At 47.1% G+C, this 18,703-nt stretch overlaps 1 protein-coding gene across 35 annotated transcripts in view; it reads right to left on the reverse strand.

Moving 5' to 3' along the window:
* The window catches only part of Celf4 (CUGBP, Elav-like family member 4), a 278,464-nt gene extending 266,521 nt beyond the window's left edge, over nucleotides 1-11,943 (reverse strand). For 22 of the 35 annotated variants that reach the window (XM_063277417.1, XM_039096896.2, XM_039096913.2 and 19 more), the window contains exon 1: nucleotides 11,090-11,895. In XM_063277417.1, coding sequence (XP_063133487.1) covers nucleotides 11,090-11,375 — 286 coding nt within the window. In that variant the 5' untranslated portion in view covers nucleotides 11,376-11,895. 35 annotated transcript variants of the gene reach the window in all.
* Between the last annotated feature and the right edge of the window lie 6,760 nt (nucleotides 11,944-18,703).

Consider the following 18,703-nt stretch of genomic DNA (forward strand, 5'->3'; position numbering starts at 1 on the left):
AGCTGCTTGCCCCTGTGACTTGTGGCTGAGGGGAGAGCATGGGAACGTCTGGGGAGATCTAAACCCTGTCACCAGGACCCACCTTTCTCTCTCACCTTCTGAGACCACTTTGGGAGCCAGACTTGAACTCTGAGACCTGAGGGGGCTTAGTGAGAAGGCTGGTTGATGAACAAGATGGGGAGAACTCAGAATGGGTACTGAGTACTGGCTACTGAATGGGATGCAGAATATGCCACTTGGTGGCTTTCTGTGGGTGGAAACAAATATGTTTGGGGCCTGATGTGGCCAGTATGCTAGGGTCTGAGTACTTGTTTATGAGACAGAAGAACTTCAAGAGACACCCCTCTCCACTCATCCGTAGATAGCTATATCCTGCCATCCTTCCCCGTGTAAGGCATGCCCCTGCTCTTTCCAGAGCCTCTCTCAATTATTAATTCTGCCACAGGCCTGAGTGTGAAGGCAGGCTCCCTCCAAGCTGTCTTGTTGGCTTTGAGAAAAGAGAAAAGAAACGAGAAGATATTCTTTTGGGTTTGGTTGGTGGAGCACTAACACGGGGGTTAATCTCCTTTCCTTCCTGTCAACACTTCCAGGGCATTGAAAGACCACAAGGATGACCACAAGGGGCTCCCTTGGGCAGGAGAGTAAAAAGTTTGGGGGAACCCCAAAGCAATACAAAGGTCAAAGAAGCCTGACTCTTCCTTTCATCCATCATTGCAAATAGAGGTAAGACTAGGTGAGAACTGGATTTTTAGATTCCAAAACATTCTCACCTTGTCATCAATGCATTCAGAGAACACGTGACTCTGTTCACAAGAATGCACTTAGGTGACTGATCTAAACAAGTGCTTTTCCTCCTAGATCAAGTTGTGATGTGCACCCTAGCATCTCCCAGGTCCAGTCCTCTTCTCTGTCAATTGAGGCCACTGCTTCAGGTTTTCCCTACTTCCTTGGAGATAGACCTCTTCCCACAATTATGAGGAAGAACAAGGATGCTCCTCATGTCGCATCCGGTGACACTAAGCCAAGTATTGATTCGATATAAAGATATGGATATGTTGGATGGATAATGGTTAGGGCATCTAATTTCCTTCTTTTCCTGTCTAGAGAACACCTCTCCTCTACCTCACCCTGCTGGAAAGCAGAGGGCAGAAGATGGAAATTGTTATTACCAGTTACCGGAGGGATGTCTCCATTCCCTCTGGGCGCATCCCAGGAGTTTATGAAGCCTCTGGGAACAAGGTCTTCTTTCCCACTACGTAAACACTCCCAACATCATCACCTCCCTGTATATTCTTAGAACCAGTCAATATGATTAATTTTACATGGGCACAATTTCCTGCTATTGTGGAGTCCTCCTGGCCTCTCCCGTCAGCAGCAGCATGATACCGTTTCTGGTTATATTGGTCAACCAAGATATTGATATTATTAATAATGGATTTCTATATGCTAACCTTTGTCCACACAACTGAATCACTCTGGGCTGGCTGTCACATTTCTTTAAAAGGTATTGATAAGCCCGTTACAGGAAGGGCATATGCATTCTTCAGTGTGTGCTCTGTATTTCAAGCACCTGTAAAAATCTACTTACATTGGATAAGATGGGAGGGTAGGATGGATGTTGTTTGCAAGAAGACATCTGTGTACATATGCTTGAGGAGTGTGTATGTGTGTGTGTGTGTGTGTGTGTGTCTGTGTATGTGTGTGATGCAGAGAGACAGAGACAGACAGAGATACAGAGACAGAAAGAGAGTCTGTTGAGAATACTGGCCCTTTTAGAGCTGATCAAATAGTTAGAGCCTTATAGGGAGGAAGCAGAACAAGACAGTCCTTACAAATACACTGCGATGTCATGTTTGATCTTTGGATGCCTCTTGTCTCCTAGGACTTTCGAGAGAAGGTTTGATTTTATAAGGATATTATTAGGTTGATGCCTTATCCTCTTAATTTACCTGCTAGGTGAGAGATGACATTTACTGTGATCTGTCTGGCCAGCACCAGCCACAGAAAAGCACTTCAAAGGCCATTCTACAGGCTGGACTTGAGCAGCACGCTTCCTCGCTGACTTGGTTTATCTGTGCACAGGCAATAATAATTCATCTGGCTCTACTTTCTTAAGGCCAGAAGCAGGGAGGCTGACTCAGCTCAGCCTCTCAGTGCTCTGCACCAATTCCCTGGTCAGAAGAATGCTTGGCAGGCCAGCAGACCTTGCTGATTGCATGCAGTGGTCCAGCCTTCTTCCTTCTGGAATGGAATGGGTACTTGCTGGATTTCTGAGATTGAAGGCATGCTCTCTCTCTCTCTCTCTCTCTCTCTCTCTCTCTCTCTCTCTCTCTCTCTGTGTGTGTGTGTGTGTGTGTGTGAGCCCAGGTACCTAGACCTCACTCCTGGGCAACTCTGGGTCTGTTGTCAGGCCTCCCTTCCTGGAGGGAGGTGTCAGAGATCACGGCATGTCTTTGCCAACTGTCTCTACAGTGATCCTATCCTGTAGAAGCCCACACATGCTTCTTTGTAGGGGGTGGTCCTTCACTTATCCCTGTGCAAGGAAGCTGGCTAGTTAGAGAAATCTTCTGGATCTTCAGATACAGCATATGAATAAACCAGACATGGATTAATTAGGTGTGACTGCATCATTAAATTAGAATAATGAACAAACAGCCACGTATGGCGTTCAAATCTGCCTAGAACAACTCCATGGGCTAATTTCAACGAAGTCACCTGTCAGTTTATAGGTCTGGGGGACACTGGAAACTGAGATTCCTGTTATAACCTGAGCAATGGGTTTTCCAGGCACTACATACCCTATCAGGGATGTCCTTCACTGGGTGTCCAGCGCCCACAACTAGGTCCAAACAACATGGTTCAATACAGCATCATCTATGCATGCTTCAGCTGGGCACATTTCTCAGCATGAAATACAGCAGAGACACAGGTGCTCAAGAGATGGGAGGGAGAAGTTAAGAGGTATGGGCAGTGGATGGGAAAGGTATTGATCTTATAATATTTATTTGGCTGTGTACCATGGCTTCTACATGTACACACACACACACACACACACACACACACACACACACCGATACACAGACACACAGAAACACACACACACACACCGATACACAGACACACAGAAACACACACACACCAATACACAGACACACAGAAACACACACAGACACACACACAGACACACAGACACACACACACATACACACAGACTCTTTTACACACACACACACACCCCGATACACAGACACACAGAAACACACATACACACTGATACACAGACTCTCTTACACACACACACACACACACACACACACACACACACACACACACACACACACCTTTTCTAGTAGCCCTGTTTCTGTGGCTTCTATTTTTCTTCTACCAACACGCTCTCCGCAGAGATTCATAGGTGAAATGAGTTTTAGTTGTATAATTTTAGAAATAGCTGTGGAAAGACAGCCCTAAGCCCTCAGCCAACACCACCAATCACATTTCCTGTTCTAGAATAGACAACTGCGCAGAAGAACTGGTTGTTTGTTTGTCTTTTTAACAAAGAGGAGAAAATCAACAGTCACGAAGGGAAGAGAAGGGAAAGCTTGCTGGCCTTGCTTGTGGGTGATAGTGCAGCCTGCTGCATGGGAGTGGTGGTAGTGAGATCTATTAAGTGTGGAGAAACCTTTGATCTATGGCCTTTCTTAACGAAGATGATAATTAATTAAAGCAGAGTGTGTTGCAATAAAGTAACATCGCGGTCAGTTTGTGCAGGGCTGTCCAGAGCCAGCCTTCCGGAGTCGCTCTCAATTAAGCCCTTGTAACAGCAAGCCAGTTCATTATCAATTTTTTTCCTTCTGAGTTTGATCACTATTTTTGGTTTTTCACAGATCTAGGACTATGTCTTTCTTCATGAGGGTCCCCATTTATTTATGCTTGCAGATGACCACGTAGGATCTGCTCTTAAGCTGAGCGGCTGGGAATAGCTGTTTTAAAGTCTTACTCTGATCATGCTGGAGAGGAGATACAGCAGGGATAAGAGGAAGGAAATTTGGATTAAGTGGAAGGGGAGAAACCCTGCAAATGCAAACCCTGCAAATGCAAACATCTACTCCTGAAGGACTCAGAAACCAGAGGGACTTCCTCAGTTGGTAGAATTGCTGCAAGAGCCCCTCCATTTCTATGAAGCAAGTTCCTTGTGGCCCCTGGATGGTGCAGTGACATAGCCACAGCTCTACCACAAGCACCTACATGGATATCAGGTGCGACTCCTGTGGGTGACATCAGGAACAGGAGCCAAGAACTTTGGCTGCTTTTACAATTGCCTCTCTGTCCTAGCACCTTTAACTCCACATTTATGTGGTCAGTTAGAACATTTGTCTCCTTCTTCAGGCCCCAGTTTGGGATTGAGAAGACTTCTTTAGCAGTGAGAATGAGGAAAAGAGGGGTTGGAAATGTAATGCACGATGAAGGGGCACGGAGGGAAGGGAGGTCACTGGTTCAGTCTTAGATGTGATTGCACCGGACATATTTGGAGAGACCATGTATTTAAAAGACACAGAAGAAAATGGTATTAAGGGTCAGGGAGAAAGGAATGTGCTTCCTTGTTATAAAGAGCTCAAAAGGAGGGTAATTGGGTGTCTGCCACACCCTGGTTGTATTTAGAGAGACTGCAGCTCAGTGCTCAGAGGGACTGTTAGGACGAATTGAGTTTGTCAAGTGGAGAGAGGGGGGACTGTGGAGGGACAGAAAGAGAGGGAGAGAGAGACAGAGTGGGAAAGAAAGAGAGAGACAGAGACAGGGAGAAGCAGACAGAGACAGAGAGATGAAGAGGGAGGGGGGAAGAGAGAGAGAAAGAGGCAAAGAAAGAGGGGGAGAGGGGGAGAACATGACAAGAAGTAGATTGGGATGCCAGGGGCAGTGAGTAGGGTAGGGAAGCAGTGGGTGTAGAGACTCAGTCCTGCAGAGTGTCGGGCTGTGTGGCTACCTTCTCAGACCTCAGACTGAAGGTCATCTCTTGAATGAGGCAATGGGTGAGGAGAAGCAGGCCAGACTTTGTGTGTATGTGTGTTGTGTGTGTGTGTGTGCGCACGCATGCATTTGTCTGTGTGTCTGTGTGTGTACGTGTGCACATGTACATGCACACATGTTCATACAACACCCACACAGGTCACAGCATCTTCCTGCACCCCACTTCTGGTACCCACAAGCATACTGGCATTCACACTCTCTGTCTGGTTGTTTGTGCAAGTCACATGGGATTCCCTCCCAAGCTCAGAAGCCACTTTGCTCTCAACCACTCTAAACAGCACACCCGGATTCCAACTGGCATTTGGACTCTGTAGTGTTGCTTTTTAAAATTTCTGCCTGCAGTGCCAGGTCCCACTCACTGTTGTATCTCCCTCTCCTTTGCACCCACACCACCCCAAGCCCTTCTCAGGTAAGATCACTTGGTCAAGTTGGAAGCTGACCCTTTTCCAGGGAAATGCACGGTGTGAGCTTGGTGGTGTTTTCCTTAGGACTGTCTTGGGCAAAGCTGGAGTCAGTTATTTTCTTAACTATGAGGTGGGTCTTGGCTGTCTGCTCAGGCATTCTGCCCTATCCTGGTTTATTACCTAGAACAATGAGAGCAGTGATAATAATCATGGTAATGGTGATCTGGTATCAGAAATGTTCCTGCAGCCCGGCTCTTAGACACACAGAACAAACAAAAAACTGAGAACTTCCCAATGACTGTTTATGGAGTTGTAAACTTAGTATGAACTTTCTAATTGCTTTCAAGCCATGACTTAGTTCAAGACAATCCTTGGTTTGCTTTTGTTTTGTGTATGAGAAGACACAAACCCAGGTCAGCTAGAGGAGATAGTGGAAGGAATGAAGGGAACTTCAAGAGGATTCTTTAAATGCAACCTAGAATTGCCATTACAGACTGGGCTGGGTGCACATGTTAGCACCTCTCTGTTGAATTTGCCATGGAATCTAGGCCAGCACCTCTTTTCATATATGTGGAAGGCAGTTAACCATTTTGTACATAGATGAATATTTGTGCACACATGCATGCCGATTTGCCTGTGAGCTGCTTTGCAGAACATCCGTTTTAAAGATAAATAAAACTATTCTCAAAGAATAAATAACCACCAGTCTTTTAAATACGATAATGATCCCACTAGTTTTTCTTTGCCTTTAGATATGACACATTGACATCTGGAATCCGGAAGCATTTCAGTGGTTAATGTTGCTTCGACATCTATTAGTCTCCAAATGATTGCCACTGCTCTTTTTTGTGTGTGGCTGTGAAAATTTTAGAGTATTTTTCTTTTTATCTTATTCCAGGTATCTCATTTTCCCTCTTCCCTACAAGGTAAAACCTTTTTTTTAGCAGGTGTAGGTGTGTGACAAGTCATCCAGGTAGTCTTTTTTCTCTGGACAAAACTGACTTTTTATTTTTCAAGGTACTTTTAAAAAGTTCATCTTCATTGAGCTGACATACATGCTGATACTCAGTTTTTCTGTTTTAGACTCATTTTGAAAATGGAAACTAGATAGTGCCCTACAGTTTTAATTCACCTATAAACCCAGTAATAAAAAAAAGCCATTTTTGGCTAAAATTAAGAGGTGGAAATTTGATGTTCTGAAAAATGCTCGTGTCTTTAAATGAGAATATGAAGTGTAATTTTGTGAAGAAGGTTACAGATTACCAAAACATAACCATAACCTCCATTTCTTCCTCCCACTTATATAACAAATCCAGGGGCTTCAGGTGTTTCCTACCTAGGTCCAGATACACTAAGAGGTTGTGCAAGTGATGGGGAAGACATATTAAAATGATGTCCTCCTTGGAGATAGATCCTCAGGAGGTTCTGCTATTCAGTCCCCACCCTTATTCTGCATGGAGTGTTATAGTACGAGAGACTGGTGCCCCCAGAGCAGTAGTTCCTAGGTCTGAAGTCCTGCCCTAATACCCGACCCGTCACTACAGTAGATTTTTGATCATGCAGTAGGTAAAAATCTTAAAGCACAGCAGCTACTCAGGTACAGAGCTGTTCTGACCAGATAATAAGAGGGACTCTTCTGGGGACTTGGCTGTTTAGGTTAAAATGGATTGCAGGCTCTCAGAACAAGAACACATCAGTGGTAAAGGCAGTTTAAACCTTCGGGGACAACCCTATGTTTAGATTACATTAATTCATAAATATTATACTAAATACCACTTAAATTGGACTTAAATGACTTGAAAGATAATGCATTATACTATGGCTATCCAGAGAGCACTAGTCTTTATGTATTTCAGTAACTCAGTCTTTGCTGCCTCCTATCTTGCTAGACAGGACCAAAGTTATGAATGGATTTCTGGCTGATTGGTTTGTGTGTGTGTGTGTGTGTGTGTGTGTGTGTGTGTGTGTGTGTGTGCGCGCGCGCGCATGTGCATGTGTTCACATGTGTACACAAGCATGGATATGCATGTGCATTTATGTGCCTTCAGTCACCATCTCTGTTCCCTATGAAACAAAAAGAATATAGAAGAGAAGTAAAAGAAAAATGAGAAAGTGGGTGACCTGTTTCCCTTTTTCAGGGAAGAAAAATTCTACAAAACAGGGTGAAATTGGCCCTCGGCTCATTTCTGCTGCTATCCCGGGAATTGGACTCTCTCTTGTTTGATCAATACTACGATGTCTTTCTCTTCGGATCCTCTAAAAACAATCTTTCCAAAAGTGCTTCGAATTGGGGAGAAGAGACGCTTCCAGTTAGCCGGAGTTTGCATTACAGTGGGCTTTCTTCTGTGCGTATTGTTTCTTTGAATTTTGATTCGGCCCTCTCTCTTTCTCTCTCTCTCTTCTTACACGCAGATCCCCTTCCCACCAATTGCTTGCTGGTCTCTAGGGGACAAATTTACCTTTACAGTAATTATTCCACTCCACAGCTGCTATTTGCTGCCTCCCAATCCAACAGCCTTTTCTGGATATGGGGGTTGGGATGATCCACAACATCCACCCACTCCCTCCTCCATGGACTCCCAATTTGACTGGAGTAATTGCCTTTTAAGGTGCACTCTACGCATGGCAGGTATTCCATTAACCCTTGGAGCTCCTCCCTTTTTTAGTTACCTGAAATGGCAGGTGGGCAAGAAATGGATACCTACCTGAAACCTCACGCATATCATTTAGTATTTACCGATTTTTAAAGAACCAATATTGTACACATGCCACAGACAATGAAGGTCAGTGTCTTGTTAGGTCTTTCGGTCATATCCCATCATAATTCATTAGAAGTTAAACACTCAGGAAAGGGGGAGCAAGGACCACAAATATGCCCTGAAACCAGGCTTAACAAAGGCATGGTCTCATCCTTAGCCTCACGCTGTCAGTTTAGAGATTGGGAAGATGTAGAAGCCAAAAGCAGCTTTCATCCTTCAAGCCTCATCATGCTTTTTCACTTAAGAGTAATTTATCACCAGTGGCAGGCAAGTAATTTTTTTAAGGTGGCCAGAGGCTTATTTTTATCAGGATTAGCTAATAAATCAGACTGCACCATTGAAGTAGGAGTTCCAACTCTACTAGGACTGTATAAACCAGCCCTCAGAAATGTTTGTATTCATGCAGTTCTCCACGAGCTTCTCAGGACTGTCAGGGACATAGTGGCCCAACCCCGTCTCTAAAGATCGGAAGAACAGAGACGCAGGACCTTTCATAAGGAAAAATATATGCCCAAATTGTGAAAGGCAAGGGAAAACAATGAGACTCTCAGTGTGTCAGAGCCATCAGTCCTGCCTGTCAAAGAGTGAGCCAGTCTGTAAGAAGAATTATTTGGAAAATAAAGTTTTGCTTGACCTAGGAATCTTGTATAAACATGCACATTATACATGTGTGTGTGTGCATGTATGCGTGTGTGTATTTGTGATAAATCTTATGTAGCTTCTTGATGTAAATGATAAACAATCTTTTGCTATAGTATAAGAGAGTTCAGATTACACTAGGAACAAAGTGTTGGCTTCAGCAAGGGGTTGCTGGAGAGGAAACCTGGAATAACGTTAAAGTTTATCTGCACTGGAAATAGAGGAGCAATGAAGTGCTCCAATCCAGAGCCCAGAGAACACCCAGCTCTTCACAACTGTCTTTTGCCTCTAGTGGGTTCTGATATTTTTCAAACTTTGAAATATTAAATTACTACAAGAACTGATTGTGAAGATGGACAGCCTTGCTCCTCCGTGCCGTTAAATTTCTATTATTACTATTTTTTAAGACTGAGGACCTATTAGAATGACAAAGGTTTGATACAAACCTTGATTAGCTTCCAGGGAGCCTGATTGGAAAGGGGAAAAAAAACTACAAAGACATGGTTGCCTCCAGAGGGAGGGAAAAGAAAGTATTTCTTTTTCCAAATATTATTTCGAAGGTTGCCTCCCCTTCCCCCTTCCAATCTCTCTTCTGAACAGACATTTTCTCCATATTGGATAAGGGTTGCTTTCTCTCTCCATGACAGCCCCCCTCTCCCCACACCAACAAATCTAGTATATTTCCACTCTGCTGTGTTCTTTGTGCTACTCAACATGTCATTAACTTTAAGATTTACTCCTCAGCATGCAAGCTGGGAGATGCTAAAGCCAATAAAAACTGCTCTCTGGGACTCCAACTAGGAAGACTTTGGAGCTCTGTTTAGTATTCGCATGGAGGGAGGGCTGGGGAATGAGGGTGGTTGTGGTAGTGAAAACCCTCAGCTGCTTAGAGAGCCACTCAGCTTTGCGCTCTGTGCCTAATGTGCCAGAGGATCAGCTATGTTCATAGCCCATTTGTGGCTAAAGACGAGGCTGCTGTCTGTGTGGGGGTGGCTGTATGTGTGCGTTTTCATCTTCAGAATCGCCAGCTCTAACACGGTCTCTTCTGTGGCTCTTTACACTACTGTCTATTAAAAATGGAACGTCCATACATCCCTACAACTTCCTTAGCTCCGTACTCCTTCCCTGCCTGGCCATCAATCTCTCTCAGAAAGCATTTAACTTGCCCACACAACTCCAACACCGATTAATCCCTGGTGCACATCCTATACATTACTGTTAGGGAGCAGAGCGCTGGGCTAATTTCATCACCCACAAGACACCCACACACATTCTACAACTGAACTCATTTGGGGCTCTGCCTTAAAGATAATAAAACAGAGAAAACAGACAGGCTGCAGACAATCCCATGACCACTTTCGTAAAAAGTTGTTAGATTTTAATTCTTTGATTATTCTATCCCCACCTTCCATAGGCACTCACTGACAGTGATTGCTTCTCAGGAGAAATAATGTACTATAAAGCTCACGGTATGGTGAGTTTGGGATAAATTAAGGCTTACCTTTCAAAATGCACCTCTTGCATGCATAACATTATTTCCCAAATCCCAACCTCATTGGGGAAGGGGATTGTTCAGGTTTTCTAGACCCCTCACTCCACCCAGGGGATGGTTCTTTCCTTGCTAATTCTTGCCTTGGGTTTTTACCAATCCTTCCAAATATTGAAGCCAGCACCTTCTCACCAGTCACACGACAACCAGACTACTGAGACACATCTCACTAGGGAGAGTTTACTGTTAAATTGATAGCAAAATAAAAATATCTCTTTGAATTGATTACCACTCTCCCTTTTAGACGGCTGCACTCTGCTCTTTGGCCCATGCAGAGGAGAGCAATTCCTGTAGTGTTTTCAGCACCACGGCGATGGACAGCACCCCAGATCCCGGGCAAGCTGAGCGCCCGCCAGTCCGCTCAGTTTTTTGGGTTTCCCGAGAGCAGCTGTCCCCATCCCAATCTTTCAAGTCTCCAGATACAAACCCCCAGTTCTATTTGCTACCCCATCCCTTCTTTCTTTTCATCTCCTGTCTCTGTTGCCCTCTCTACGGCACCGCTTGCATCGGCTGTTCGCCTCAAACCCAGCCTTGTCCCGGCGAACATCTCCCCACACATCCCAGCTCGGTCTCTCTGCCGGAGCGCCTCCCTCCTCGGCGCCCGCCCGCGGCTTGCTTTCGCCCCGTCTCTCGCTTGCCAGTCGCTGGCCGGCCAGTCTGCTGCCCGCCCGCTCCTGCTCCCCAGCAAAGTTGAGAGGGAAAGGTGCTCTCACCTTTGTGCATGCCTGTGAACCTGTCCTTCAGAACCGTAAGCTCGTAGATCTTGCCGAACTCTTCGAAGAGGGGCTTGAGGTCCTTCTCATCCAGGTTTCGGGGGATCTGCCCAATGAACAGCTTGATGGCATCGTGGTCCTTCATAGGAATGGTCGACGGGTTCCCCGGGCTGTGGCTTAATCCGTTCATATGCCCGGCGCTGCCCGGGCTGCTGCCTAGCCCGTTGGTACTGAGGCTCGCGTTGTCAGCCTGTCCGTTTGCTAACGTGGCCATCTTTATATACATAGAGAAAAATCTTTCCTTTTATTCTTTCTCGCTCGCACTCTCTCGCTCCTCTCCCTCACTCGCTCGCTCGCGCTCACACACGCACACGCACACACACACACATACACACACACACGCACACACACACTCTCTCACACACTCACACACTCACACACTCACACACGCACACACACACACACACACTCACACACACTCACACACACACGCACACACTCGGGTTCTCTCCCCTTTGGTTTCCTACACCTTGATCTGCTCTGGGCTCTCGTTCTATTTCTCTCTCTTCTCTCTCTTCCTCTTCTCTCTCCTCCTCTCTCCTCTCCTGTCTTCTCTCTCTCTCTCTCTCTCTCTCTCTCTCTCTCTCTCTCTCTCTCTCTCTTTCTCTCTCTCTCGGTCTGATGTGATTTTTTTTCTTCTTCTTTTTTTTTTTTTTTTACATTGAACAGACAGGATCTCTGTCCTTTCGGTTTAAACAGGCTGGACCGGTTCAAGTTCCCTGCCAGACCAGGGGTGGGGGCGGCGAGGGCGCGCGGTAGGAGGAGGGGAGCGCGGGGGCCAGGAGTGGGCGCTCTGGGGGGCGCACGGCGGCGGGCGGCGGCCGGGGGCAGGGAGGCCGGGGCGGCGCCGGCCTCGTGCGCCTCCCCCGTCGGCGGCCCCGCGGAGCAGCAGTGGTACAGTCCGAGACGTCCCCCGGCTATAAATAGCGCCAGGCGCATGGCTCTTTGGGAGGCGCTGAGATTCCGGTCCCCGCAGCTGCGGGCAGCGGGTGTCTGTTAGCTACCGGGATTCTCGGTCTCTTCTTTTTGCCTTTTTGGGGTTATTATTATTATTATTATTTTTGTAACAGCAGCAGGTGCAACCTTTTGTATTTTCAAAGCATTGATTTTCATTTTCGTGTGGGCAGGTAGGGGGGCGTTATCCACTTAGCTGCGCTCTGTTAGGGCGACAGGCGGGCTAAGCGAAGGCAGGGCGGGCGGGCGGGGCGGCGGCGCAGGCGGCGGTGGAGGTGGAATGGGCGCTTTTCTCTCCCATCTGGCTCCATTTATTTATTTATTTAGACTAGAAAAAGCCAACCGGCTTTGGAGGGAGTCTGCCCAGAGATCTGAGTGTCCATTGATCACTGTCGAGAGAAAGAAAAAGCTACATAAATATATATTATGTGGATAGATCTGTAGTCAGGAGCTCCAGCGCGCGCTCTTTCTGTTTCTCTCTCCCTTTCTTCTTCTCTAATTTCCAACCTGCCAGAGCCGATCCCAAATTTCTCCTTCCTATTCTGCATCCACCGACACCCGGATCCACCTGAGAGGATGGGGCTAAGAGAGCAGCCCGGGCTGCGTCAGAGTCTCGGGGAGTAGAATTCGGCTTGGTTCTCCGCCCCAGCCCTCCGAGAAGGCGGGAGGGAATGTTTCAGTCCCGGACGACTTTTCCGGTCCGGAGAGCGGCAGCCAGTGCAGCCCGTGGCTGGAGGGAGGAAGGTAGGAGCCAGGTGGGGGGCCTCCCCCGGCCGGCTCAAGCGGCGGCGGCAGAGTAAAGCTCTGGGCGCGGTGGCGGGAGAGTCAGCTCGGGGGAGAGGCTTGGTTTTCCCCCTGGTTTTGTTTAACTGTGGCAAATTGGAAATTCCTTTTTTTAATTCACTGTCAAAGAGATGAAGCCCCCTCTCCCGCCCCCAGCCTATTCGCCCACCCAGCTGCAGCTGGAGGTAGCCTGGCGAAGCTTGTGCTGCCCTGCGCTACCGGATCCAGAGGTGCGAAGCTGGGAGTCTCGAGCGCCGAGTCCGGCTGCCCAGATCGCTCAGCGCGGAATCCCAGCCCGGCCCGCGGGGCTAGAGCCTCAGCTGCGCGCGAGAGGGAGTGGCAGGCTCAAGAGCGGTCCCGCCCCTGGGGGCGAATAGTGGTAGTGAACTTGGCTAGGGCAGCCGATTTTCATTCTCAGCGTGTTTACCTGCACCCCCATCCTCTCCGACGTTTGCCTTTCTAGGCTTCAGAAACCCGGCCAATTAAAATAACGCGCCTATACTCCCTGAGGCTGCAGAGCCTGAAGCTGGGACAGCAGGCGGAGCTGCTAGGCTACCCCCGCCCCCACCCCCCCGCTAGGCCTCCACTGGCCACTTTCCGGTTTTTAGGGACTTCTGTTTTTAACCCTGAATTACATTACTAGACATTGTGTTTAAATTTTAATTTAAAGAAGCCCTACCCTAACAGCCTGAATAAAATAAAATCAAAAACCAAAAAAAAAAAAAAACAAAAAAAAAAAACAAAAAACAGGCAGGCATTTGCTACAACTAGAAGGCTGTACACTCCAGGGCAGATGTGGTTAGAGAGCACAGAGATTCTCAGCCCTGAGGTTGACAGTAGCAGGTACAAGCTGACTTTCAGACACTCCTTTCTGAGGATGGGGTCCCAAACCCAAAAGCAAAAACTGGGAAGAGCAGAGCTTCGTTCATTAAAAAAAAATGTCCTGTCTTTGCTTTGTGAGGCCCTCTGCGAGTTTCCTAGGTGTCTATTACCCCGTCTTAGACACTGGTCTACAAATCGCTGAAGTTGGTGAAACAGAGAAGAACCTCAGCTGTAGAGGAGATCTACTGTGGCTGTGTGTTTTGTGTCCCTCTGATATGCTATAATAATGTGCGGATGTCTCTGGTAAGCAAGTTGGATTGTTTGTTAGTGTGTGACAGGTGCGTGCAAATGTCTTGTTAGTACTGTGTACTGTTTGTACTCCCCCCTCTCTGTGTGTGCATGTCTGTGTGTGTGTGTGTGCCCGTGTGCATGTCTGTGTGTGTGTGTGTGTGTGCGCGCGCGCGCGCGCGCGCCCGCTCGCACGCTGGCCAGGATATCCCAGGACACAAGAGCAGAAGATAGTGACTATTCAAATTCACCAGCCAACAGCATCTTGCTGTACCTGGCTCTCAGGATCTCATTGTGAAGTGGACTATATTTTCTTCCATAACAGGAGAATTAATGAAAAAAAAATTTCTACTTGAGTTTCCCTTTTCTCTTCCTGCTTCCCATCCTGCCAAAGCAAAGCCTTGGGGATGTAGATGAAGCTGGGAAGTCTAAGGGGGCAGCTGAGAAAAAAGAAGGGACTGCTCAGAGGAAGACCACAGAACAGTCTCCATCTTTCTTTTAACACCACCGAGTGTCCAAGGAAATCATTCACACAGGTCTATTCATTCCTGCCACCACCACCACCACCACTACCACCACCACCACCACCACCACCACCACCACCACCACCACCACCACCACCACCACCACCACCACCATCATCATTATTATTAACCACTATGTAAGTCAGAGAAGTAGTGTCTTGGCAGAGGGAGTGAAATAATTGGGGGTGTTAATGAAAGGGGCCGCCTGTATATTTCAGATTCACATGCTACCTCTCATGCTTCCTTCAGGACTGCGTCTCTGTGTCTGGAAAGAAGGACTTCCTACTTACCTACTTACGTAGGGTAGCATGACTTCCGCCCTCCTCTGCAGCCCACCTGATGATAGTGACACTGTTTGGATTTGGACTTAGCCCTTGGATGGGGAGGGCATCTATTATCCATTGTCTCTCTGACAAGTGTCTGGGGAGTTACTATAGGTCTCCGCAGAAACATCCTGGACATCAAGTCCCCTTGTGTGATAATGGCAGTGGAAGAGGCTTCTGGAAAAGCACTGCTGTTTTAAAGGTGCCAAGCTGCCCTCGTAGGCTTCTGGTTTTCAGACACAGCAGGTAAACAAAACAAAACAAAACAAAAAACTGTAGTCAGGCGTCTCAAAAGAATGAACAGATGAGCAAGACCCCTGGGAAAATGCATGGCATGTGCTTAGGTTGGCGTTTAGGTACTCTTGTCCTTGATATTCTGGGAAGCGTTAAGTCCCCCCCCCCCAAGCCTCAGGTCATCAAAGAGAAATGCAATTAGGGAAAGATAGTGACAAAGTATTATTCACAGTGACATTTAAGTAGATCTAAAACTTTTTCTCCAACTGCCACTCCATGGCCACAATTATTCCATCCATAGAGAGAAAGAGAGAGAGAGAGAGAGAGAGAGAGAGAGAGAGAGAGAGAGAGAGAGAGAGAGAGAGAACCAGAAAATGGAAGGAGTAACCTGGGGGCAGCAGCTTTTTGTTTCCTTTCTGGTTCTGGAGTGAATGCTTTGCTGTTGATTCATCTCTGAGGGTGTCAGGATGCCCTGCGGTGGGGAAGGTGTTTGAGGACAGATGAGGCCGTTTACCTCTGCTCCTCCTCTCCTCTTTAAGGAGAGATTACATTCTCTCTAGGTACCATATCGTCCTTCTAGCCGTCTACCACCCCCTTCTCTCTGGTACCCACTGAATCACATACAGTTAGACCCACTTTGACTGTTGTGCCTGTAGCTTCCCCTTCTACTTGGTCAGAGAACAGGAATCTAGTCCCTTCCATCACTGTCTCTTCCTGCAACAGAGATGCTCACATATAGGTGTTCAAGACAGTGCTCATTGATAAACTTAACTTGTACTCATTCCTCTGCTCTCTTGGAACAGGGGGCTATAGCCCCAGGTCAACACTCTGTGGGTGGATTCAGGTCATGTGTGAGAACACAGCAGAGCACAGCCTCCTGAGTTTGCCTGGCTTAGCTCAGAGGCATAACCACTCAGCTGGCCTTGCCTTCATCCAGCCCCTCTGATCTCCCACGGGAAAGGTTGGAGAAAGGACAGGTCTGCAAAGAACTCACTCACTGTGTAGTTAGAGAACGAAGTCACACCAAGCGAAAAGCCCCAGAACACATACTGCAACAGATGGTTAAATGTCTTCCAGGCTTGAGGATTTCCACGAGGAGGAAATAGAAAGCAGAAATCATAGAAGTTGAGGGTGAGAAGTGGGAAGAACTAACTGCGAGGTGGGTAGTGGCTTAGAGGAGAGAGAGAGAGGAGCTGCAAAGCAGGGTGCCAGGGTATTCCACTGTAGAGAGCTGGTGAGAGCGGCCTGCTTAGGCCGGCAGAGGGTGTGGGACACAGGTTCAGCGCATCTCCCTTCCGTACGTGTTGTTTGGGCAGAGACTGACTCAAGTGATTGTCCAAGAATAGAGTGCACCCTGAGTCAGGAGAACCCTTGGAGAGGGTGGAGTTGTGGAGACGATGGCAGTCAAGGAAGACTTCCTGGAGAAAGGACTGGGAGGTGGTCTTATGGGAGAGGCCACTTAGCCTGGACTGAGGCAGTGGTTGGAGTGACCCAGGATGGGAGTGAATAGTCGTTCATGGCATTTTTGGCAAACAAGAACAGGCTTCCAGAAGCCCCAATAGACTAGATGGAGGGTAAGGGGGCAGGGTGGGACTTGGAGGTTTAGCCTTTTGTGAGCCGAGCAGTAAGCTCGGAGCTTCCATGCCCTTGAATAATTTGGGAAGGCTCTGTAATATAAAACCCAGTGAAAAAGAGAAAAATAAAACCTGTTCTCATCACCTCTGTTAATTTTAGCAGCATCTTGTCACCACCAAAAGACCTCCTTGTCCTGTTCTAAACCCACAGCAAACCTAGCCAGGGAACCAAATTTATTAGAGGGAAGGAGAAAAGTAGGAGAATGGAAGGCCTGTGTTCGTTCTCCAGGGCTCCTCTGAAGGATAGAAAATCACCAGGGACACTGACTAGTACCAGGACTGGTAGACAAGGGTCTTCTATGCTGTTCTTCTTGCTATCTGAATCTGAAGGACACTCTTCCCTGGTCCAGTGGGGGCTGGGTCTCTCTAGCTGTATTCACTGACAAGCTATGCCTTCAGTCCTTGGTCAACTCCTTTTATAGGCTTTTACCCCAACCCCTCGGTTTTGTTGATGTCAGGCTACCAGTGAAAGAACAGCATGGGAAAAAAGGGATTTCAAGTCTGGGAGGAGACATCTGAATAGTGTGCACGCAGGGTCAGATGCAGCAGAAGGTTACCATTTTCTTAGACTTCAGGTTTCCCTTCTGTAAAATGGGAGCAAGAATTCTTTCTCCAACCCCCTTTCCTTCCTCCTCTTCTATCCCAGAGACAGTGATGTGTCTACATTTTTCATGCAAAAATTTATTATTAAATTAAAATGAGAAAGTAGGGCTTAAGGTATAAACAGGACAGAGGAGAAGGGATATAGGCTTGATGCTCTCCACTGTATAGCATCAACGAGCTAGGAACCAGCTGATTATTTTCCCCAGAGTATGGCTATCTCTTGAAAGAGGACTGTGCCCAGAACTACAGAAGCAGATGTCTTCGCCTGTCAGCTTCAAGTCCTGCCTTTCCCACCGATTAGCTGTGGGACTTGGGGCAGGTTATTTAACGTCTCTGTGGCTCAGTTTCCACATTTGTAAAATCAACAGAGAAATAGAGGCTGGCTGGTAGAGTCACTGTGAAGATTAAATGAGTAAGTGCAGGTAAAGTGTTCAGATCGATGTCTGGACAGCCAATATTATTGGAGCATCACTAACAGGCCACTGGGGGTTGAGGGAATGCTCAAGCCCCTCCCAACTCCTGCAGGACCACAGGGTTGAGCCCTAGAACTAGGTGCCCAGTCTTGAGGTAGATGCGTGGGTGTGCTGACACACTGTATTCTGACTTCCCTATTACACCCCCTGGGGATAGAAATATTTAGGCAGCACAAAGCTGTATCACAGCTTCCGTCTTCTGTGGTCTTGTCCTGTGTACCTGCTGCTAGCACTCTGGACCCATCTTCTTACCTGAGAGGTGTCACAGAAGTAAGTCTTTTTAATTGTGATGCTTTACTAATTAGTTTTTAATTATGCTAATTTATTGTACATGAGCCCTGAGGTTTGCAGGCACTAGTTCACTCGGAAGTTGGAATAGTAGGTTGCATTTGTCACACAAAATGCTGTGGGCACACGTCATTGCAGCATGGCTCATGGTTTCTCTAATACTCTTCAATCAGCAAGTCCTACCTGGGCTTTCTCATCCGAATGTCTTCCCTGGCTGCAAAGCTCCTGCAGTGCATGGTCCTTCATGTAGTAACAGGGGTTAAGAGATTCCACACTGTCAGCCTGGGTAGATAAGGAATGAGAGCTGGGTGAGGTAGGGAGGGCACTGGGTGGGGCTTAGGAAAGTGAGCCTTCACCAGGCCAGGTTTTTAAGGGTGGTTATGTGGGCCCTCAGACTTGCTCACTTTGGTAGAGTTTTCCTGGACAAGCCAGCTGAGACTGGTACTGCTGCAGAAGTGTCCAGTGTTCTGACGTCACATCACAGCGTCGTTATCTACGAAGCTCACATTCGGGAATCATGCAGTGGAGTTTAAAAAAAAATCCCAACACTAAACACACAGTTCTTTTACAAGTATGCTTTTATGTTTTATGCTTTTGTGTTAGGCTACATTATAGCTATTTTCAGCTG

This window comes from Rattus norvegicus, chromosome 18, assembly GCF_036323735.1.
Source record: "Rattus norvegicus strain BN/NHsdMcwi chromosome 18, GRCr8, whole genome shotgun sequence".
Taxonomy (NCBI): Eukaryota; Metazoa; Chordata; class Mammalia; order Rodentia; family Muridae; genus Rattus; species Rattus norvegicus.